The sequence below is a fragment of the Macrotis lagotis genome, chromosome 1, assembly GCF_037893015.1.
Source record: "Macrotis lagotis isolate mMagLag1 chromosome 1, bilby.v1.9.chrom.fasta, whole genome shotgun sequence".
Classification (NCBI taxonomy): domain Eukaryota; kingdom Metazoa; phylum Chordata; class Mammalia; order Peramelemorphia; family Peramelidae; genus Macrotis; species Macrotis lagotis.
In genome coordinates this window covers 913,996,860-914,021,457 of record NC_133658.1, presented here as the reverse complement: position 1 = coordinate 914,021,457, position 24,598 = coordinate 913,996,860, and the positions used below count along the sequence as shown (strand labels likewise).

Below are 24,598 nucleotides of genomic sequence, written 5' to 3'. Positions count from 1 at the left end.
TAACTTGTCTACGTGTAGTTGGGGATAACAACAGGGCCTAGCTGGAGCCCAGGGCAGTATGATTATAGAAAACAAATACAAAGTAAATACTGGTTATTTTGGGGGAAGGAAGATAATACCCATTAAGGGGATCAGTAATACTTTAATGTAAAAGATCTGAAGAGGACACAGACAAGCAGAGTAATGTTAGATGTATCATGAAATATATTGAAAGAGCCAACCTGCATATGGTAGAGATACATATTTGTAGTCCTCTTTTTTTGATCTTTTTATGGCGGAAGTGTCCATTTGTTGATGTTTGTTACATTCATAATAACAAAAAATCATTTTAAAGGTGATGTTTGAGGTGAGTAGTAGGAAAATAAATTGATAAGTGTTGATCCAGTTGGCAGAAAGGGAACTATAACAGGTATGTTTTATAAATATGGGGAAACATGACTATCCAGGAAAAAAAGGGCTGTCAGGAGCGCCAACTCTGCAGAGAAGTCAAGAACAGTGAGGACACTGGGGCAGCTAGGTGGTTTAGTGGATAAAGCACTGGCCCTGGAGTCAGGAGTACCTGGGTTCAAATCAGGCCTCAGACACTTAATAATGACCTAGCTGTGTGGCCTTGGGCAAGCCACTTAACCCCATTTGCCTTGCAAAAAAAACCTAACCCCCCCCCAAAAAAAAAAAAGAACAGTGAGGGCAGAGGCTAGTGGATTCAGCCACAGAGAAAATACTGTTAACAGTGTCCAGGGCAAGTTCAGAAGTTATAGGACAGACAGTGAATACTGACAGCTTTTTCTAGCATTCACTGGGAGGGTCACCTGCCACATGCAAGCCTGCCAAGGCAACATCACAAAAATTTCCTCCCCTGGGGAGGGCAACACATGCCAGGAAGCCAAGCTACACCTTGATTTTGTTCCATACTTCCCTGTGACCTGATACAGTCAAGCGATAAAGACTAGACTCCCTATCTTTTCATATCACCCTGTTGATTTTCAAAGAAATTGTGTCAGTATGAAGAGAAAAAAAAGTAACAATGTTAAGTTCTCATTAGGAAGGCCTGCTTACTACTGGAAAAGGATCACTATGCTACTGTTATTCCAAATAAGTCTAGAGTGTGAGTCCTGCTAGAAGTTCTGTGAGTTCTAACATATATAAAAATGTTTATTATATTGTGTGACTTGATAGTTAAAGAGCATACTTGCTCTATTTACTTATCTCCAGAAGTTGATGTCTGAATGTTATGGTGAAGCTACATATACATTACAATCTTTTACATACACATGTAACAGGTCCTTATGACTGTCTTAGCCAAAATTCTGAAGTCTAAATGATGTGAGAAACACTCCCTAAGCAACTAGTAAACTCCATGTCTTTGTTCAAGGTCCATGCAAGGAACCACCCTTGGGTGAGCAGAAATGTGTTTGGTATTTCAGCAGTTAATAACCTTCAAAGATGTCACTGTGGACTTCACCCAGGAGGAGTGGGATCACCTGGGCCCTGCTCAGAGGGATTTGTTCAAGGATGTGATGCTGGAGAACTATCAGAACTTTATCTTCTTGGGTAAGGACTGTTTTCCAAATTCCATGGTTCAGAATTCATCTGTGAGGACAAAACTAGTGAGGGATTTTTGCTTATACATCACAGCTAGCAAGACTGAAGAAACCGAATTTATTCTCTGTTTGCCAGCATGTTCACAAATATTTTGAAAGTGGAGTTATTCCCAATTCCCTTTTAGTTTAGAAACAAAGTGTTTCTGTTCCTAGATGAAATGGCTTTCTTTGTACAGTGGAAATCCATAGCATCATTGTCCTGCTCCTGAAGTTGATCCTTCTCATTCTCTGTTTTCCTCAGGTAGATACTCTCCCTTTGAGCCAAAGTCCAATACCAGTCATGGAAAAAGTCAAGTGAAATGATTTTCTTTTTGAGCTGAAATATCTCCTTGATTTTGTTCCATACTTACCTTGACCTCATACAGAGGGGTCCTTCAGAGATAATTGGTGATCACCCCCTAGGCCTTCTTAGGCTTATCTCTTTCTCTGAAGATAAAAGGATAAGGATTGAATTTTGAATTGACCCTTTCTACCCAGCACTTTCTCATTTCTTATCCCATGAGCAGGGTTTCCAATTTCCAAACCAGAGATGATTTCCCAGCTAGAAATAGGTGAAGCACTATGGTTGATGTTGCTGAAAGAAGTTCCAAGAAGCTTCTCTCCAGGTGAGTAAGTGAAAATCTAGGAGGCAGAATATTACAAGCTTTTGCTAAGCAGTTGGGGACAGCATGTATGAATTATTAAACAATTGCTGTCATTAATTACTTCCAGTTTTTTGCAGTCTATGACATGAGCTCCCTCAGTCACTCATATTCAGTTTTTTTTTTTTAGGTTTTCACAAGGCAAATGGGGTTAAGTGACTTGCCTAAGGCCACACAGCTAGGCAATTATTAAGTGTCTGAGGCTGGATTTGAACTCAGGTGCTCCTGACTCCAGGGCCAGTGCTCCATCCACTGTGCCACCTAGCTACCCCTCATCTTCAGTTTTAAAAAAATGATTTTTCCATTTAATATTAGAGCTGGAAAAGTATTTTAGGATGATCTAATCCCAGTAAAACTCCCCCCCCCACTTTAAAGATCCAAACTGAAAAGGTGGTTAAATGACTGGGGCAGGGTCTCTTGACTAGAGAGCAAAACTGGATCCCCTGGTTATCTGACACTTAGATGCATTTGGGGGCATGCATCATGAACTGCTCTCTGTGAGATACTCATTTTTACATTTGACATCATTCTATATTTCCTAGCCATAGAGCGACACTGGTAGAATGATTAAAAAAATAGACCTCCATGTTTCATGGGAAGTATGTAGCTTGGCAGTTTCCCCAGAGGCAGTTTCAACTTGCTCTCCTCATGGTGAACCCTAGGTTCAATTTATTCTTCTGTACTATCTGTCCAAAACAAATATATACTGATGAACAAGATCTATAAACTGTCTATCCATGTGATTCAGGCAGTTTGTGTCTTCATCTGCTTAGAGTAATTGGTCAGGTCAGTTTTAGAGGACAGCCTCTCCTCACAGAGGTTCTAAGAGTGTTCTGGAAACTTAATAGAACTGCACAAGAGCATTACAGAGAAGATCTGGAGAACCTTGGGGTACACAAGGGAAACCCCCTCCATGTTCCTTAGTCTCCAAGGTGGAGAACACACCACTTTCTTTTATGGGTCACCTGATGTTTATGATAAGAGAACCTTCAAACAATGTCACTTCTTTCTTTAGACCTTTTAAGATATCTTGGATGATTTTCATGTAAATTAGACCCTATTGAAAATGTCTGCCAGGTGACTTTTTGCTTAGCTCAATCAAATGCTTTTACCTAATCAGCTGTAAGCATGGGTGGGATCTTCAATTCTCCATATCAGCCAGTTTTTGAATGGTAAACTTGTGATGTTATTGAACTTTGCTTATTCCTGCTTGTTTTTTTGTCCTCATCTAGGACATCCTTGACTAATGTATTAATGATCAAGAAGTCTTTTTATATAAATGGGAGAGTAATTAAGAATTTTTAAAGTTCCTACTGTGGGTCTGGCACTGTGCCAAAAGAATTTCTCTTTTCAGTGAATTTAGTCTAAAGGGGGAGACTACAAATATACACAAATAAGATATATATACACATCGATTGTATTTGTAATACAGGCACATATAGAAGCAATCTTAGAAGGCACTAGCAGTAAGGGGATTAGGGAGGACTTCTTCCCTAAAATGGGGTTTTATCTGAGATCTGAAGAAAACCAGGAAAAGGGAGTCTAGAAGGGAGAGAATTCCAGGATTTTGAAAAGAGACAGAGGAGGGAATTGGAGTGTCACATGTGAAAAATAGCAAGAAAGCCTGTCACTGGATTGCAGTGTACTTAAAGGAGTTTGAGAAGATTGGATTCATAGGAGGATGATGAAGGGTTTTGTTTTTTGGGGGGGATTTTTGCAAGACATTAGGGTTAAGTGACTTGTCCAAGGTCACACAGGTCCTCCTGCCTCCAGAGCTGGTGCTCTATCCACTGCACTACCTAGCTACCCTAATGAAGGGTTTTAAAAACCAGACAGGATTTTATATTTAATTGTGGAGCCAATGGGGATTCACTAGTCAGATGTGTACATTAAATCACTTTGAAAAGCTGAGTAGAAGATAGACTGGAGTGGGGGAGAGCTTTGAAGCAGGGAGGCTAACCTGAAGGCATTTAGGTGAAGAGTTACTGATCTCTGCAAGTGAACTTTTTTCAGTATTAGTAAGGTTTTAGATTTCCTCCATACCTTTGACAATCTCTTTTGAAATGCATTAGCTATTCTTTGTAAATCATTATAATCAGTATTGTGATTTCTGTTCATTTCACACTTTTCATGGAAGAAGGTTGGAAGTTACCTTAAAGTGGTTTCCAAACTCACTTCCTTTTTGTTATTATTTTTTTATTTAAGGCAATGAGGTTAAGTGACTTGCCCAAGTTCACATAGCTGGATTTGAATTCAAGTTCTTCTGACTCCAGGGCCTGTGCTCTATCCACTGCGCCACCTAGCTGTCTCTCATTTCACACTTTTAATTTTCATTTTTTTGTTTAAATTGTTGAAAATTTAGTTTTTTATTTCATACCATATGTTTTTCATCATTAGTCTTTCATTTAATTCTGATCTTAGCCTTAAGTTTCCATGATTGTTATTGTTAGGTCATGTTCATATACACTGTTTGGAATTTCTTGGGAGAGATTATTAGAGCAGTTTGCCATTTCCTTCTGCAACTCATTTTACAGATAAAGAACTGAGGCAAACAGGGTGAAGTGACTCGCCCAGGGTCTCACAGCTAGTCAGTGTCTGAGACTCAGGAAGAGGAGTCTTTTTGAGTTCAATGCAGGTCCTTTATTCACCATACCACTTAGCTGCCCTGATATGATTGAATGCAGACAGCTAATTCAAGGATAGCTTCCACATCAATAAAAATATTATCCTGTCTGTTAAAGATATGTTTCATTTTTTGCATTATTATTTGGTGCTTGCCATGTCTAGCACTACCAGTGCTTTCCTTTAAGAAAGTGCTTATGATATGAAGTCATGAAGCTTCCACATTTTGTTATATAGTTCTTCCTATCCTTACCTTGTCTCACTTTTGCATTGAAGTTAAAATGAATGTAGGGTGATTTTATTTTGAGGAAATTTTCCAGTTCTTTGTGGAATTTCTCTGTCTTTTCATCCTGATATTTAAACTGATTATTTTTATGCTTGGTCTTTTTGCAAATATTTATGAGTACTGCTATAGGTGGATAGAATATCCTATGAAATAGTTTTTTCTGATTGTCATTGGGCTTAATGTTTAGTCCTTTATTGTGGAAGAAGACCATGATGTCTGGGAGGTGATGATACACCATGAAAAACACATGAACTGGATTTGACTGGGAAGGCACTGTGCTAAGTCACTAGCCTCAGTTTCCCCTCCAGAGCCTTCTGGGTCCAGTGGATAGATATGAATCAGGAGGACTGGAGATGACCCTGGATGCAAGACTATATGACTTGCTCAAGGTCACATAGCTAGTTAGTGTCAGAGGCTGGATTTGAACTCCCACCCTTCTGATTCCAAGGCCAGTGCTCTATCCACTGCACCATCGGGCATATAATTAAACATAGGATAAAATCCACTCTTTTCTTTCTTTGCTTCTCCAAGGAGTACCTGGAGGCCATCTTCCATTTCACTCTAATTTCTTTATTTTTTTTTTGTTTTATTTGTCACAAGAATGTCTTATTTGATTTAGTTCCTCTAGCAATATGTCCACTCATTTTGGTCACTGGATAATTTTTAAAGCAAATTCAAATCAAAGGGTATAAATGGTCTAAAATTTAGTAATTTTTAACAGCTTTTTTTTTCCCCATCACTCTGCTACTATCACTATAGAATTGGAAGGGGAACTACATGAGACATAGAACAGGTTTTTTTTTTTTTTTTTTTTTTTTTTTTTTTTTGTTAATGGGTTGCTGTATCCAGCTGGTCTTGCCTGGACTATTCTAAGGACCCAGTCACCTTAGATCTTGCCTAGTAGTGGTTTAGCCTTAGAGAATACATGGTTATCTCTAATTCAGAGTGATAATTACTGTCTGACTCAATGGAAGAACTGAAGTTAAAGCTTTTGATTTTGGTCTCCAGAATTAGTTTTGGAGGACAAAGAACAACAGCCCTAGGAATCTGGAGACTTTTCTTTGTCATCCTTCATTCACTTAGATTTTAGCACTCCTCCCTGCTCTCATCTGTAAAACAAAAGATATTGTTAGGTTGTCCCCTTACCCGTCTGAGAATGCCTCTTAATCTACACCTTTGAGAATACTTTGATAATCATTCATTTTTATTCCTGTCTGACTCTTTGTGTCCCATTTGGGGTTTTCTTGGTAAAGATACTGGAGTGATTTGCCATGTCATTTTATGGATGAGGAAACTGAGACAAACAGGGTAAAGTGACTTGCTCAGGGTCTCTCAGACAGTAAGTGTCTGAGACCAGATTTGAACTTGGGAAGATTAATCTTTCTGACTCCAGGCCCTGCACTCTGAGCATGATGGGGCTATCTAGTTGCCTTTCTTCAAGTCTCAGCTCAAATACTAATTGCTTCATATGTGACTCCTTTCCTGGTCCCTCTTAATTGTGCCCTCCAAAAATGATTTTGTTTTTATTATATATACATTAGTTATTGATTTGTTTCTATTACCTATTGTTCCTACCCACTTTTTTGCCATCCTTCCCTTAGTCCCTCTATCATGAGTTCCATTGGTGTTTGGTGTTTCACCAGAGTTCTGCTTTACCTTGTATCCTGGCAATAGTCATGAATTCTAAACAACTGTTAAAATAAGAACACATTGATTGATATTTGAGTCAGTATTTCTTCTATATAGATTTTAGGCATTGAGTGATCCTAGTTTTGCTTTATAGAACTAACAATAATTCTGATATCACTTTTTTTTTTAAGTTTTTGCAAGGCAATGGAATTAAGTGGCTTGCCCAAGGCCACACAGCTAGGTAATTATTAAGTGTCTGAGACCGGATTTGAACCCAGGTACTCCTGACTCCAGGGCTGGTGCTTTATCTACTACGCCACCTAGCTGCCCGCTGATATCACTTTTAACAAGTTAGCATTTCAGGTAGATGAAAAAATAGATTCTGAAATTTAAACCTTCCCAGTTGTTTGATTCATTTCTCATAAAAATGTTTCTAACTCAAGATAAAACAACATATAGAATAAAGGTGAAACAAATCTACACAAGAAAGTTTCTAGATTAATCCATATTTCACTAGCATTTTTATGGACACATTTTAGTTTGTCCATACCATGTTTAAAAGGCATAGGGCATAACAGAACTGTAGATAATTCCAAATGTGTGTGGTCTGACTAATGTAGACTATAGTTAGTCAGCTGTTCACTCAGTGTATATATGTATGTATGTGTGTGTATATATGTACATATATATGTATATATGTATATATATATATATCTCCATTATTTCAAGCTAAGATTCAGATAGCCTGAAAGACTGAGATTTTGAAGCAGTGCAGAATAGTTGATAGAGAGCTAGTCTCAGAGCTAGGAAGACCTGGAGTCTAGTCTTGTGCTCTTGGGTAAGTCATTGTAACCTCTCAGTGCTGGAGGAAACTCTTAAGACTGTAAGCTTTATTGAAGGTTCAGATCTTTAGCATAGGAAGTTCCTGGAGGGGGAGTAGTCTATACTAATAAAATCTCAAGACCAATCCCTATTTTAAAAATTGATTTGGATTTTTTTCTTGCCCACCACAGACTGTTGAACTTATTGTGAACTAAAAGAGATTTCAAACATGATTTACTCTCAAATAAAGACTTACCCTATAATGATACAGTTGCTATTTTAAACCTAAATCCAATGCAATACATTCATCTTCATTAAATTTTACTCTTTATTTGCACATTTTTTCAATTCAGCAAAGCTAACTAGAACATTAGAGCTGCTGAATGAGTTGCAGAAGGTCTCATCATCATGTTAACTGGTGACATTATCCAATCATGTTTTATCTTGAGCTTTTTTGCAGCAGGGCAGTCTTTTTATTCAGCTGTATTTGATCCCTATTTGATTCTCCACTAAAACTATTCTAAACTTTCTTTTCTTTTGTCTTACTCCGCTGAGGACCTTAACTTTAACTCACTGAAAAAATTTAAGTCAATTGATGTGAGCTCCCTATTCTCCAAATTTCTTCATCTCAAAACCAGTTGACATTGTCTTCCACTTTCTTTTGCAGAGTTGAACTGCTCTGCACCTGCACTTGAAAAAACTTTTCTATCATCCTATCAAGTGACTGTCCTCCATTTTTTCTACCTTTTCTTAGCCAAACTCCTTAGTTATTTGATATAGGTTCAAATGTGTAGTTATGGAAAACATTACCATAATAGTCATGTTGTGAAAGTAAACATAGCACCCCCCCCCAAAAAAAGAGAAACTTCAAGAAAAATAAAGTTTAAAAAAAAGTATACTTCAATCTTTGGGAATGGATAGTATTCTTTATCCTATGCCTTCAGAGCTTCTTGGGTCACAATTTTGCTGGGAGAAGTTAAGTCACTGACAGCTAGCATCTTATAGGGTTGCTGTTGTCTTGTATATAATACGTTTCCCAATGTCAGTCTTTCTAGGTTTTACTAGAGCATCCTGTTCACCATTTTTTTTTTTTTAAGTTTTTGCAAGGCAATGGGGTTAAGCACTGTGCCCAAGACCACATGGCTAGGCAGTTATTAAGTGTCTGAGGGGATTTGAACTCAGGTACTCCTGACTCCAAAGGCCACTGCTCTATCCACTGCGCCACCTAGCCACCCCCTGTTCACCATTTCTTATAACAGAATAGCAACATTCCATCATCATCATCATATACCACAATTTTTCAGTCAATTCCCAACTGATGGATATCCCCTCAAAAAAAAGAGCTGCTGTAAATAGTCTTATACAGATAGTTCCTTTTCCTTCCTGTTTCTCATCTCTTCGGGAATATAGACCTGGTCATGGCATTGCTAGGTCAAAGAGTAGGCCCATTGGGCATACTCTACATTGCTCTACAGAATGATTGAATCATTCACAACTGCTACAACAGTGCATTAATGTCTCATTTTCCCTACTTCCCCTCCAAAATGTCATTTTCTCTTTCTGTCCTGTTAGCCAATCCAATAGGTCTAGGGTACTTTATCCAAATTTTCCTAATTTTCTTTTCTCCAGTCAATACTGAGTTAAGATTTTTTTTTAATATGGCCATAGATAGCATTGATGATTTTATCTGAAAACTATTCATATCTTTTGACCATTTATCATTTGGGGAATGGTTCTTACTTCCCTACATCTTATTCATCACACCCATTTCTTCTTTCTCCCCTTTCATCCTGTCCCTCTAAAAAGTATGTTGCATCTGACTACCCCTTCTCACAAATTCCATTCTCTTCTCTCACTCCCTTACCCCTACCCCCTTTTTTCCCCATGCCTTTCTCTCCCACTTTCCTCTAGGGTAAGATAGATTTCTGTACCCAATTGAGTATGTATGTTATTCCCTCTCTGAGCCAATTTTGATGAAAGGCTCACTCAGTCTCTCTCAACTCCCCTATCTCCCATTCCACTGCAAAAGCTTTTTCCTACCTCTTTTTTATGAAGTAATTTAACCTATTCTATGTCACCTTTTCCAGTACATTCTTCTCACCCCTTAACTCCATTTTTAAAATATATTATCCCTTCAAATTGAATTTCCACCTGTGCCTTGTCTATATATGTTCCTTCTAAATGTTCTAATGAATGAGAAAGCCCATATGAGTTTTCAGTATTATCTTCCCATGAAGGAATAGAAGCAGTTTAACATCATTAAACCCCTGATGATTTGTCCTCCTATTTACCTTTTTTTGCTTTACTTGAGTCTCATATTTAAAGATCAAATTTTCTATTCAGTTCTGGTGTTTTCATAAGGAAAGATTGAAAGTCCCCTATTTCATTGAATGTCCATCTTTTCCTCCTAAATGAGTATTTCAGTTTTGCTGGGTAGCTGATTCTTGGTTGTAATCCAAATTCTTTTTTGCCTTCTGGAATATCATTCCAAGCCCTATGATCCCTTAATGTGGAAGCTACTAAATCTTATGCTAACTGTGCTTCCATAATTGAATTACTTTTTTCTGACTGCTTGGAATTTTTTTCTCCTTAACCTGATAGCTTTGAAATTTGGCTATAACATTCCTGGCAGTTTTTATCTTAGGACATAGGATAAAGGATACTATCCATTCCCTAAGACTGAAGTATACTTTTAAAAATGTTATCTCTTTCAGGAGATGGCTGATGAATTCTTTTAATTTCTGTTTTAGTCTCTACAGGGCAATTTTCCATGATAATTACATGAAAGTGGATTCTAGACATTTTTTGTGATCATGGCTTTCGAGTAGTCCAATCATTTTTAAATTATCTCTCATGGGTCTATTTTCAGATCAGTTGTTTTTTCACTGAGATATTTCTTATTTTCTTCCAGTTTTTCATTCTTTTTCTTTTTTTCTTTTTTCTTGATTTCTTATAGTTATCACCTTCCTTTTGCTCAGTTCTATATTTTAAGGAATTATATATTTCAGTGAGCTTTGGTATCTCCTTTTCCATTTGGCCAATTCTGCTTTTGAAAGTATTCTTCTTTTCATCCTTTTTTTCCAGTTTAGTCCAGTCTGGTTTTTAAGATGTTCTTCAGTATTTTTGTGTGTGTCTCTTTCACTAAGCTGCTTGCTGACTTGGTATTCATGATTTTCCTTACTTTTATTTCTCTTCCCAATTTTTCCTTTACCTCCTTTATTTGATTTTCAAAATCCTTTTTTAAAAAGCAATTTAGAAAGATTTTATTTATTTTGAGTTTTACAGTATTTCCCCCATTCTTGCTTCCTTTCCCCCACCCGCCACAGAAGGCATTCTGTTAGTCTTTACATTGGTTCCATGTTATACATTGATCTTAGTTGAATGTGATGAGAGATAAATCATATTCTTAAGGAAGAAATAAAAGGTATAAGAGATAGCAAAATTATATAATAAGATAATGGTTTTTTTCCTAAATTGACGGTAAAAGTCTTGAGCTCTTCCATGGCTTGAAATCATTCATATTTTTCTTGGAGGCTTTGGATATAGAAGCTATGACTTTGTTATCTTCTTCTGAGTATGGATTTTGACTTCCTTATTTCCATAGTAACTGTCTGTAGTCAGATTTTTTTTTTCTTCTGTTTGCTCATTTCCCCAGCTTATGATTTGATTTTAACTCTTTGTTAAGGTGGGGCTCTGCTTCCAGGGTGGAGGATGCATTGTCTCAAACTTTTGAGGGTTTTGCAGCTGTTTTCAGAGATAATTCTAGAGACCTGAAAGTTTTAAATTCTTGCAAGGTCTTGTGATTTAAAGACAGGTTGGTACCACTCTGCTGACCTATGCTCTGGTCTGTGAGTGATCACAAGCACTCCTTTCTGCCTTGAAACGGTGAGGAGAGTACCCTACTCCCTTGTGGCAGCAAGTTCTGTTCTATTATTGCTCCTCTTCTTCCTGGCATTGTGAGGCAGATCACTGTATGGGCAAAGCAGCAGAGTCCTGCCTCAGTAAATGAAAAAAGACCCCTGTAATTTCCTTCTGTCTCCCCTACCATCTGTGGAATGAGAACTCCAAAAGCATCTTCCACTGCTGATTCAGTGGCTCCCAAGGCCTGCTCCTGGTCCGCTGAGGTTGGTTCTCTGTTTCTGGCTTGCGCTAGACTGGTGTAGTAAACACCAGTAACACCCTGGTGTAGTAAACTTTTCCTGATCACCTTCCAAGTTGTTCTTGACAATCTCTGGGCTGAGAGGTCTGGAAACTGCCACTGCTGCCACTGACCCAGTTACCTGGCCTCCTGTTTCTTAGTGACTGGGGCTGCTTCACTCCTGTGCAGCCTGCACTGCTCTTCATTCCTTTCTCACCCCTGTGCAACAGTCCCTTCCCCCAGATCTTTCAAGTTGCCTTTGACTGGAAAATTGTTTTACTCGGCAGCCCTTGTGTGAGGTTCTGCCACTCTAGAATTTGGTTAGTCATTATTTAAAAGTATTTGGAGTGGTTTGGGGGAGAACTGGGTGAATTCCTCCACCATCTTGGCTCCATTTTCCAATGGACTGTCTCTCAAACTAACTTATGTTAGCCACTTTGTACACTTTTATATTTATATTGCATATATTTTATGTGTATTTATCTCTTCCTTTTGAATATAAGATTTTTTAAAGTATGAGTTATTTCTTTCATTTTATTTGTATCTCCAACACCTGGCCTAGTGCCTGGCTTGTAGTAGGTGCTTAATAAGTTCTTATTGTTTGAGCCAAGTCCAACATTATATGTAGTGTTATAAACCTGGGAGACAGTTGCAGTCTCTTATCTTTTCTTTGGTACCACTTGATCATTTCAAATACATATATAACATGTGTGTGTTTTTATATATTTTATATATATATATATATATATCTTTCTATTTACATTGATATAGTCACTGTGTATATTGCTTTCCTGTACCACAGGTTGTTTAAGCCATTCCCCCAATCACTGGGCATGTTTTCCCTTCAGTTGTTTGGTAGTACAAAAAAGTACTGCTATATATTTTGGAGCTTTAGAATTAAGAAAGTAACTAATTGGAGCTTTAGAATTAAGAATTAAGAATTAAGAAAGTAACTAAATTCTCTTTGACATCTCAGTGTTACATATATAGCAGCAAGGTCAAGGCCTTGAATGGCCTTTTTGTGTTTAGGTTGAATATACATTTGGAACTTCTTATATGTTGTGAGATACAACTCTCTGACATAAATATCGTAATTTTTCTCATTTAGTAGCAATCAGTCAATAAGTTCTCATGTACTAGGCTATATTTTTTGGTTTATTATAAATTGATAACAAATAAAAATAGTTTCTTTTAGTGTTTTAGAGGTAGGATTTGAATCCATGTCCTCTGATTTTAGAGCCATTGTTCTTTCCATTAAATTATTGCCTCTTTAGGTTAGTTTTGTTTGACTTTGTTTTTAGGCAGAAATTAGAATTAGATTAGGATTAGAAAGCTTTCATTGCTAGAACCAACTTATTTTAATTTTCTTAAAATTTAGAAGTTTTCCTTAAGTTTACTTACATATGCCTTAATATAGATGGGAATTCCCTTTGTATTGACCACCTATTTATCCTAATTGCTTCAGTTCCCTATTAGTACTTTTTCTAATCTTTACAGATAGAGATTCTGTAATTGATAATTATAGTTGTAATTATAATTTGTTATTTAGATAGCAATAATTTTCTTTCTTTGGAACAAAGAGAAGGAATTATTGACATCATATTTCTTTCAGGTCCCCTTGGTCAGGAGAGAACATGTGAAACCAAGAACTCAACTCTAGAGGAGGATAATTATTTGGGAGAATCATCCATGAACAGATTCACAATGGATACTAATGAATTTGGGGAAACCTTCAGACAGATGGAATATCTTATTGAACATCACAGAATTCATTCTGGAGAGAAATCTTATCAATGTAATGAATGTGAAAAAGCCTTCAGTTGTAACTCAGACCTTAGTGTACATCAGAGAAATCAGAGTGGAGAGAAATCCTATCAGTGTAACCAGTGTGGGAAAACTTTCAATTATAACTCATACCTTACTGTACATGAAAGAATTCATTCAGGATTAAAACCATATAAATGTACTGAATGTGGGAAAGCATTCAGAGAGAGGAGATACCTTACAATACATCTTAAAATTCATACTGGAGAGAAATCCTATAAATGCAATGAATGTGGGAAAGCCTTCAGCCAGAGGGGAAGCCTTAATTTACATCAGAAGATTCATACTGGAGAAAAATCCTATAAATGCATTGAATGTGGGAAAGCATTTATTTCTTATTCAGTCCTTACTATACATCAGAGAATTCATACTGGAGAAAAACCGTATAAATGTAATAATTGTGAGAAAGCCTTTAGACAAAGAGGACACCTTACTGATCATCAGAAAATGCATACTGGAGAGAAATCATATAAATGTAATGAATGTGGGAAAGCCTTCAGAGATAGGGGATACCTTATGATACATCAAAAAATCCATACTGGAGAGAAATCTTATTTATGTACTGTATGTGGGAAAGCCTTCAGAGAGAGAGGACACCTTACCATACATCAGAAAATTCATACTGGAGAGAAATCCTATAAATGTAATGAATGTGGAAAAGCCTTCAGGCAGAAGGGGAATCTTGCTGTACATCAAAAAATTCATACTGGAGAAAAACCATTTAAATGTAACATATGTGGGAAAGCCTTCAGGGATAAGGGATACCTTATTGTACATCAGAGAATTCATACTGGAGAAAAACCATTTAAGTGTAATGTGTGTGAAAAAGCTTTTACAGACAAAGGATACCTTACTATACATCAGAAAATTCATACTGGAGAGAAATCCTACAAATGTAATATATGTGGGAAAGCCTTCAGAGATAAGGGATACCTTGTTGTACATCATAGAATTCATACTGGAGAAAAACCATTTGTATGTAATATATGTGGGAAAGCTTTCACAGACAAGGGTTACCTTACTATACACATGAAAGTTCACACTGGAGAGAAGTCCTATAAATGTAATGAATGTGGCAAAGCATTTAGCTCCAATTCAGGTCTTACTATGCATCATAGAATTCATACTGGAGAGAAACCATATATCTGTAATGAATGTGGAAAAGCATTTAGACAGAGGGGGACCCTTAATGATCATCAAAGAGTTCATACTGGAGAGAAATCCTATAAATGTAATGAATGTGGTAAAGCCTTCAAAGAGAAGAGATACCTTACTATACATCACAGAATCCACACTGGAGAGAAGTCTTATAAATGTTATTGTGGGAAAGCTTTTAGGCAAAAGGGAAACCTTGCTGTCCATCAGAGAATTCATATTGGGGAGATACCTTTTTGATTGAAAGAATTTGAAAAAAAAAGATTTAGGCAAAAAACATCCTTTATCATATGAGAGAAACTCATTCAGGCAGTACACACTCCTTTAATGTATAAAATCTTTATAAAAGAAAAAAACCAAACAATAAATTTTTGGATGTGACATTTGAATTCTATCCCAATCTCTTCTAAGTTTTATAGATGGCGGAATTGATGACTTGGAAAGGTCTTTGAGTTGATTGTGGCAGAACTGAGAGTGGAAATGATGTTTTAGCTAAATCTAGGAGTTGTCCCCCCCCCCCCATGCTGTCCTACCCCTATAACCCATGGCCTATAAATTCAAAGAATGTGAGTAAACCTTAGCCTGCCTTATTCTACAGAAAGCCCATGTACAGTTCTAGGAAACTCAGAGTAGGAAGGGGTTTCAGAAGTTAGCTCAGCCAGCCCATATATGAAAGAAATCTTAATTACATCATGTACAAGGGGTCACCTAGCCTTAGTTTAAAGATATCCAGTGAGAGTTATGATAATTACCTCCTGAGGCTGCCCACTTCTCTTCAAGAGAAGCTCTAGGGTGGGGAAGGTGTGAATGTATGCAAATATTGGGAAATGAATATGATGTAAAGTCAAAGGGCATTAATTATAGATGTAGGAATGGAAAAGCAATGATTGGTCTCTGCTAATAGTTAACTCATTGAGAATTGCCTAGTTAATGAAGCCTTTGATTTGTTGCCAAAAACAAAAGGAAAATGTGGCTTTACATCAAGTGAGATAATGCTTCGTAATCCTTCAAGTGCCATATAAGTGCTAGTTACTATTATAATATACATGAAGATACATACATGTTATAGGATGTAACCTAGCACTAATGACAGTACTAAGTACATGGCCTGGCCAGGACACAGTTAAGTATCATCCCATCCTTATTCTTCAAAGAAGTCAGGACAGGATAGCATTAGGATTTTTTTGTTTTGGGGGCCTCATTAAATGGGTGACTAATTGAATTTGCAGTTATTCTGACTTCTAAGAAGTCGGTAGAGGATAATAGTAGGATTTTGTTTTGTTTTTTGGGCCCTTACTAAATGGGTGACTGTTTAAACTTGCAGTTCACTAAAACCTACCATGCCTTTTGAATTATGAAGTTGAATTTTTGACCCAAGCATAAAAAAAATCCTATCTGCCCTTATTAAAGTTAATTTTCCTAGCTTGAGCCCAGTGACTCATCCTGACAAAGTTATGCCATATCTTAGTGATCATTTCTAATGTGTCAAGTTTGATAAAATGTCATCTATTCCAGTAGATGACAAATAGAGAAAAGCAGAGAATATATATGTGACTTTTATATGGCCAGTGCCTGTCAGATCATTTAACCAATAAATGTTCCTTAAGCTTTTACTCAGGATCAGCGAGGCCTTGCACGGCCTTGGGGCACAAATACAAAGAATGAGATTGTCTTGGCTTTCAAACTTGGATTCTGAGGCAAAAGGTAGGGCAGTGGAGATGTGCATTTCAGGCCAGGGGATGGACATTGTAAATGCTTAGAAAGAGGAGATAGTGCATCATGTAAAAGGAACAGAGGCCAGTTTGACTGGTCTTCAGAGTGCAGTATAGAGAAGTATATGGAATGTGATTTGTTGAAGGTTTAAATTAAATTCTTAGTGATTTAGTCATTAACTGGGACATTAACTTACTTGTAAGGCCTTGATTTTCATAAAGAAGCAGAAAGCAGTCCCTCATCTCAATGAGCTCACTATCCAGTGGAAGCGACAATATGTAAAACAACTATGAACAAATGGAATAGGATAAATTGGAGATAATCAACAGGTAAGGCACTATCATTTTAAATGTAGAAGGTAGGATTTTAGCTGGAACTTAAACATAACCTAATAAAGAGATGAGGGAGAGAATTCCATTGAAAATGCCTAGAGTTGGGGCGGCTAAGTGGCACAGTGGATAAAGCACCAGCCCTGGAGTCAGGAGTACCTGGGTTCAAATCCGGTCTCAGACACTTAATAATGACCTAGCCGTGTGGCCTTGGGCAAGTCACTTAACCCCATTGCCTTGCAAAAACCTAAAAAAAAAAAAGAAAATGCCTAGAGTTAAGAGAGTTTTGTTCAAGAAGCAGCAAGGAGCCATGTGCTAGAGTGCAACGTGAGGGCTTACTGGGTTTAGGAGTTAGTGGGTGGCATGAAAGGAGACTGTGGCCAAGGCAGTCTCTTGTAGCTCAAGTGATTCCTTCCCAGGGGTTAACTGGAGACCACCGTGAAAGCTACTAGTTTGCTGGTTTTTTATAAGTTGCACAGAACATGGACAACTTCCCCAGCCAAGCAGAATTGACCTCAGAAAGGTTACTTCAGTTTACTGAATGCCTTTTTTGTTTTTGCAAGGCAATGGGGTTAAGTGACTTGCCCAAGGCCACACGGCTAGGTCATTATTAAGTGTCTGAGGTCAGATTTGAACTCGGGTCCTTCTGACTTCAGGACTGGTGCTCTTATCCACTTCACCAATTAACTGCCCCCTTGTATGCCTTTCAAAGACAGATAATTTGATCAGATTTTTTTGTTCTTAGTCTAAGTCTGTTAATTGAGGAATAATTTAGATTATCTGGTTAAGTAATCAGTACATCTCACATTCTTTAAGTGAGATGGGAACTTGGTGAACTGTTAACTTACTTTAAAAACATAACTTAATTTAAAAAAGTCTTTTCCTTTGTAATTCAGTGTATTGAGACAACTAGATAGTGCAGAAGATAGAGCACTTGCTATTAGGAAGAAATAAACTTAATAGCTCTCTGACTCTGGAAATTTCAACCTAATCTCTACCTGTGTGTCTCTAAAGATGGTTGTGAGGATGAAATGAGAATATTTTTAAGATGCATTATAAACGTTATTTTTTCTTTTGCAAGGCAATTGGGGTTAAGTGACTTGCCTAAGGCCACACAACTAGGTAATTATTAAGTGTCTGAGGCCAACTTTGAGTTCAGGTGCTCCTGACTCCAGGGCCGGTGTTCTACCCACTGTGCCACCTAGTCACCCCTTTATAAATTTTAATGTATATGAATGCTAACATCATCACTTTTGATTTTTATGAGTTTAAAAACATGAGAGGAGGTATTTGGGCTTTAACATTGCCAAAGGGGTGTGACAGAATATTTATTTGCCTTTCTCCCCCCTTGCCACCCCCATACCACATACACACCTTTATATTCACATAGCTATCTTTTCCACATCATGACTTCCCCATCACAGTTTTAATATATTTTGAGTCAGTATAAGAAATGGGAATTTTTTAAAGGGAGTTTTTCAGAAGCTGCAGCTGACATATGAAAAGTTTAGAATCTCAAGTATATTAAATATATATTTATGGTATAATATCAACATTTTTTTTGCTTAGTACCATAATAATTTAGACTTCTCTGATAGGAAGGGAAGGCCAAAAAGTATTACAAGGACTTTTTAAATCTCAGGGAAGGGGAAGGGGCCCATACCCTAACTGTACTTAAATGCTTTTTGAATTAGTGGACATTAAACAATAGGGGACAAAAATCACTTATTCCTGAGTTGGTCCATTTAAAACTTCCTGTCAAAGTGGCATCAAATAATGTAAATTAGTTCAGTTAACTTTTTGTTTTTGGCAAGGAAATAGGGTTAAGTGACTTAACCAAGGTCACCCAGATAGGCAATTATTAAGTGTCTGAGGTCAGGTTTGAACTCAGGTCCTCCTGACTCCAGGGCCAGTGCTTTATCTATTGAGACACCTTAGCTGCCCCTCAGTTAACTTTTTTTTTAAGTTTTTTGCAAGGCAATGGGGTTAAGTGGCTTGCCCAAGGCCACACAGCTAGGTAATTATTAATTTGAACAGATTTGAACTCAGGTACTCCTGACTCCAGGGCCAGTGCTCTATCCACTTCACCACCTAGCCGCCCCTCAGTTAACTCTTAAAAAAAATGTAGTCTACCATGACGTTTTAATGAAGTCATACTGGCTTTTACTGGTTTTATTTATTCATTACTTCCTTTTCTAGATGTTCACTAATGAGTGAACAGTAATGTGGGCATAATATATGGGGCTCTAATGTGGGTTCTTATGATACATTCTAGAATTTGTCTCGTGGGTTTTTAATTTTTTTTTGATAGTGTTCTGTTCTCATTGGCAGGACACTTGCCCTCCAGGCCTGTGGTTCCTTCTGAGCTTCCTAGGGAGACCTAGAGCTCTGGACCTGGAGTCATGAAGACCCAAGTTCAATTTTGGTTTCAGGCACCTGGTAGTTGTATGACTCTGAGTTGATCACCACATCTGCCTGCTTTAGTTGCCTCAACTGCACAATGAAGATAACAATACCTACTTTGCAACATGTTTTGAGGAGCAGAGTTAAGTGTTGTCAAACACATCAGTTATCCCTGGATGATTTTTTTTTTGTCAAATTTGGAGATTATCTTGAAGCTGAAACTGGTAAGGCTAGCTAATACATTGGATGATGTGTCTCATAATCCAGATCTTGACAGGATAGGATAATGAGTTCAATGTTTAACAAATAAAAATTTAATAAGTATACTTATGGTGAGAATGGAGATGAAAAAGTTTTGGACTAAGCCCAGGTTTTCAGAGAAATACCCTGAGTACCTGTTGAAGCAACAATTCAATGAAACTAAATTAGAAACACACATCTAGGAAGGAAGGTGACTATAAGCCTGCTTCTTTTCTGGTTAGGGGATCTGAAGCCAAAATCATCTCTGGTAATGATGGTTTCAAGTCTGATATGTCAGTTCCTGGTCTTTGGGACTCATCAGGAGTCCCAAGGAAATAGTGAAAGGGAGCCAAGTCAGCAGACTTGCAAGACAAAGAGCATGCTTTATCTAGTTGACTTTTTTAGGGGAATTGGAAGAAGAATGATTGGACTGAAACCTTCATGCATTTGGACCACCAAAAGGCAGTTCCTTATCTCAGGTTAGTGCTGTAGAAGAGGGTAGAGAGGGAGGAGACCTGGAACTAGCCTCCTTGGGGAAAAAATAAAAACCTCACCCAACAATGAGTATGGTAGAAGACAAAACCTGGTACTTAAGTTGAAGATATGAGTAAAGAAAAAATAAATCCTAATATAGAGAACAAATACTATGAGATAAGTAGAAGCTCTGGAAGTAAATTCAGGGGACAATACAAGTAGAGCCTCATTTAATGATTAAAGAGACTCATGCTATGAAAAATGAAGCAGACTTTTTTTTTCAAAATATAGAATATGGTGTGGAAGGGGGAATGGGAAGCTCAGGACAAAAAAAATGGAAATTTAATCAAGTGGTAGACTCTCAAAAATAGAATGGCAAAATGATACAGAAGTCTGAAAAATTAGAAGAACAGATGAATCTATCAAAAACCACAGAATAGGAAGAGAATTTAAGAATTCTCTGGGGAAAAACAAAACCTCTAATTAAAACTGCCCAGAATCATTAGGATCCCAGGATAAAGTAAAAATCATATTTACCAACTGTTAAAAGAAACCTAAACTGAAAACATAGAAAAATATGCCAAAAGTCTTAGATTCCATGTCAAAGAAAAAATTGCAAGATTCCAAGAAGTTCAAATATTAATCATTGATGAATATGCCATAGCCTACCTGATAGGGAATTTTTGAATTCAATATTCTAAAAGGCTTACAAACAAGATTAACATTCTTCAAAACTTTAGCTATAGGGGTGGCTAGGTGGCGCAGTGGATAGAGCACTGGCCCTGGAGTCAGGAGTACCTGAGTTCAGATCTGGCCTCAGACATATAATAATAATTACCTAGCTGTGTGGCTTTGGGCAAGCTGCTTAACCCCACTGCCTTACGAAAACCTAAAAAAAAAAGATGAGGAATGGGTAAATTTTTTTTCTTTTGGTTTTTGCAAGGCAGTGGGGTTAAGCAACTTGTCCAAGGTTGCACATCTAGGTAATGATGAAGTGCCTGAGGTCAAATTTGAACTCCAATATTCCTGACACCAGGGTCAGTGTTTTATCTACTGTGCCACCTAGCTGCCCCTGAAAAAAGAAATTTTGATAATTTTTTAGAATCCAGCTATCTTCAAGATTCTTTGAGAGCTAAAAGATAAACAGGCTCTTGGCTGGTTTTGTTGGATTTTTTTTTTTAAAGAAAAAAGGAATTGTTAGAGAATAAATGAGGAAGAAGATGCAGAAATTTACTACTCATAACTGGGCCATGTCAGAAGCAATATGTAGACATGGAGGATAGAACCTCTTCTCAGAACCAGGCAAAAAAGTTTGGAACACATTTAAGAGTCTGATATAGAAATGTTAGGTCCAATAGGGATAGAATCTACAAGAGAGTTTAAAGTTGTGAATAGCCATGGGAGGCAACACAAATTTCAACAACAGAGGGATAATTATAGAGGAAATAAAAAGAAAAAAGTTATAGTTTGAATTAAAGAGAATTACAGCGAAACTAGATAAAATCACTTTTTTGTAGTAGAAGACTAGTATTGATTTTATCCTCCCACACCTTTTTTGGTATAGCAGTCAAGTGGACACAAATAAAACAAGATTATGATAGAGGGAAGAACATAATCATATTTATGATTTGGATGAACTTGCTAGTAAAACAAGAGAACACAATAAATTAGATATTAAATATTGTTAGGCTTGCTAGAATTAGGAATAGAATCTTACAGGAAATATTTAAAACAGTAGTCACATTGTTAAAATGAGTTGGAGCAGAATTTGATGTAACTGGTGAATCTAAAAAAAATGGTATTCATGAGCTCAGAATTATCAAAAAACAAACAGGGATGTAAGAAATCAGGATAGGTGGTACAGTGGATACAGCACGGCCCTGGAGTTGGGAGGACCTGAGTTCAAATTCGGTCTCAGACATACAGTTAATACTTACTTAGCTGTGTGACCTTTGGCAAGTCATTTAACCCCATTATTAAAGAAAACTCCAAACTAAGGAAACTGCTCATTCAGGTTGAGACCTCTGCAAATTAGAGAATTGCTTACAGTCCCTGAGAAATTAAATGATTTGTTCAGCTAGTATGTCACAGGCAAGACAAGAATGCAGTTCTTTCTGTCTTTGAGGACAACTATCTATCCATTATACAATGATGGGTGCCAAGTAATATCATATATAGTTAAAGGATAAGCAAATTGAACCACTCAGAGAAATATACAGTAACACTATGGTAGCATGAGGCCTCAATATTCTTCTTTCAGATCTAGAAAAATCTAATAAAAATAAGTTATGGACTTAAATAGAATTTTACAAAAGCTAGATATGGCAGGCATTTGGTGATTCCTGAATGGGAGGGGGTGGGGGAGAAGAAAGTCATTACTTTTTAGTTTTTTTTGCATGACACCATTATAAAAATTGATCATAAGCTAGGGAATAAAGAAATCCTCAATGGAAAATGAAATAGTAAACATTCTTATCATAGCATAAAAATTATTCATAAAAGACCTCTAGGGAAAAAAAATCCCTTCAATGGAGATTAAATAAAATAAGGCATCTATATGATGCAATGGATAGAGCACTGGATCTGGATTCAGTAAGACCTGAGTTCAAATAGGGCATCACACACCAGTTTTGAGTCTCCAAGCAAGTCATTTAACTGTAGTTTGCCTTAATTTCCTTTTTTTTTTTAGGTTTTTGCAAGGCAATGGGGTTAAGTGGCTTGCCCAAGGCCACACAGCCAGGTAATTATTAAGTGTCTGAGACCGGATTTGAACCCAGGTACTCCCAACTCCAAGGCCGGTGCTTTGTCCACTGTGCCACCTAGCCGCCCCCCAATTTCCATTTCATATAGAGAATAATAACAGTTCTTCCTCCTCCCCCTTCCCCAGCATTATGAGGGTGAAGATGAGATATTGTATATTAAGACTAGCATTATACATATAATGGAAAAATAGTGAAGCACTTTCTAGTAGCCTTTCCCACATATAATCCTTAAGATAAAAATAATTTCAAGGAATTTAGCTAAACAAAGACAGGCAAGATAGATATGAAATAACTAATGGGGATAAAGTGAATTCTAGTTTCTTTAGGATGGGGGAGACATGGGCTTGTCTATAGTGGTAGTAGTAAAGCAGCCAATAGGGACAGTAGTGGAAGAATAGGGATGAAGAGGAGGACAGTCTGTTGGAGAAGATGGGGATGGGATCACTTGTGCATGTGGAGGAGTTATCTCTGCAAGGAAAAGGGTCTCTTTATGAAGGAGATGACAGAAGGCATTTTAGAAGAGGAGGGATTAAACTTTATACATATATTTATACATGTTATACATATACACATGTTTATGTTGTTTATACATATTTGAAGGGCAGCTATGTAAGAATGGAAAGAGCACTGGCCTTGGAGTCAGGAGGACCTGAATTAAATCTGACCTCAGACATTTAATAAATTACCTAGCATTGTGACCTTGGGTAAGTCACTTAACCCCATTGCTTTGCAAAAACCCCAAATCATTGATTCAGATCAGCTTTTTTCCAGTGATTGTGTAGAGTACTATAAGAAAGGCAGCTCTCCCAGTACCTGAGGGCAAATATTTTTAGTTATGGGTCAATATCAATTAAAACTTAACTCCCAGAAACATTAGTAAACTTTCCACTTTAGAATTTGCCTGAAATACTGAATGAGAAACTGGCTGACTGTTGGGCTTCGAGGTCAAAAGCAAGCATTGACGAGATCAAGCCCTCCATTCCCAAGATATGTTTTTTAGTGGGAATCGTGTGGTGGACACAAACTCAGCCACTTCTGATGGACAGATTTCTCCAAACTTTGAGGCTTAGGAGCATGGCAGCAGTCTAAACAGCTAAAGCTTCCCTCACAGTACTAACATAGAGGAGAGAAATCTTTTCCTGGCCAAGGGATGCAGTGTTTAGAGCACCAAGCGTGGAGTCAGGAAGACCTGAGTTCATATCTGGCTGTTTGACCCTGGGCAAGTCACCCAGTTTGCCTCAGTTCCTCTTATGTAAAATAGGCTGGAGAAGGAAATGGAAAACAACTCTAAAATCTTTGCCAAGAAAACCTGAAATGGGGTCATGAAGAGTTGGACACACCTGAAAACTAAATAATAAAAAATAGTTCAAAGCCAAGGGTAGAATCTCATTCTGGAGTATCTGTTCTTTCCCTCCCCTCACTGGCTAGTCTGCCAAGATAATCCTCATGTTTACTTCTTGCCTGGCCACTTCAACATATAGCTCACTTTAGGCTTACACTTAACCTCCATTTCCCTAAGGTATAGATAGATTTCTTCTTGTAGCCAGGGACTTCATTGACATTTAGTTACTTTTCTTCTGGCTCCAGTACTGCAGACATGTCCGTATTGGGGCAGGGGTGGAGGGGTGGAGAGAGATTCAAAAACTACCATCCAGTGGATAATTAAAGGACACCAAGAGTTTTCTTGTTATGGGTGCAAAACAGTTGAACTAAAACTGAGCACATCATGCTCAGAGTCCACCTTTTAGGAACAGGAAGTTTCTTTTCATTTTCTCCATTTGAATTGTGAAAGCATCTTGCTTATTGGTAGCATTCCAGGATAGGACAATACCTTGCCTATCATTAATAGGATAAGTGAACTATGCCAGTTCTTGGGCTTCCCCAGAACAAGCTCCAAGACCACATAGGACTTGTGATCCAGCAGGGCTGAATGTTGGCCCACAGTAGGTTCAGCACCCT

At 37.5% G+C, this 24,598-nt stretch overlaps 1 protein-coding gene across 8 annotated transcripts in view; it reads left to right on the top strand.

Moving 5' to 3' along the window:
- LOC141509817 (uncharacterized) overlaps positions 1 to 15,112 on the top strand; it is a 46,031-nt gene extending 30,919 nt beyond the window's left edge. For 4 of the 8 annotated variants that reach the window (XM_074219624.1, XM_074219622.1, XM_074219621.1 and 1 more), the window contains 3 exons: positions 1,373 to 1,551; positions 2,108 to 2,206; positions 13,352 to 15,112. In XM_074219624.1, coding sequence (XP_074075725.1) covers positions 1,407 to 1,551; positions 2,108 to 2,206; positions 13,352 to 14,958 — 1,851 coding nt within the window. In that variant the 5' untranslated portion in view covers positions 1,373 to 1,406 and the 3' untranslated portion in view covers positions 14,959 to 15,112. The remainder of the gene's footprint in view (positions 1 to 1,372; positions 1,552 to 2,107; positions 2,207 to 13,351) is intronic. The other 4 variants (XM_074219626.1, XM_074219619.1, XM_074219625.1 and 1 more) reach the window with 2 other exon arrangements.
- Positions 15,113 to 24,598: the final 9,486 nt, after the last annotated feature.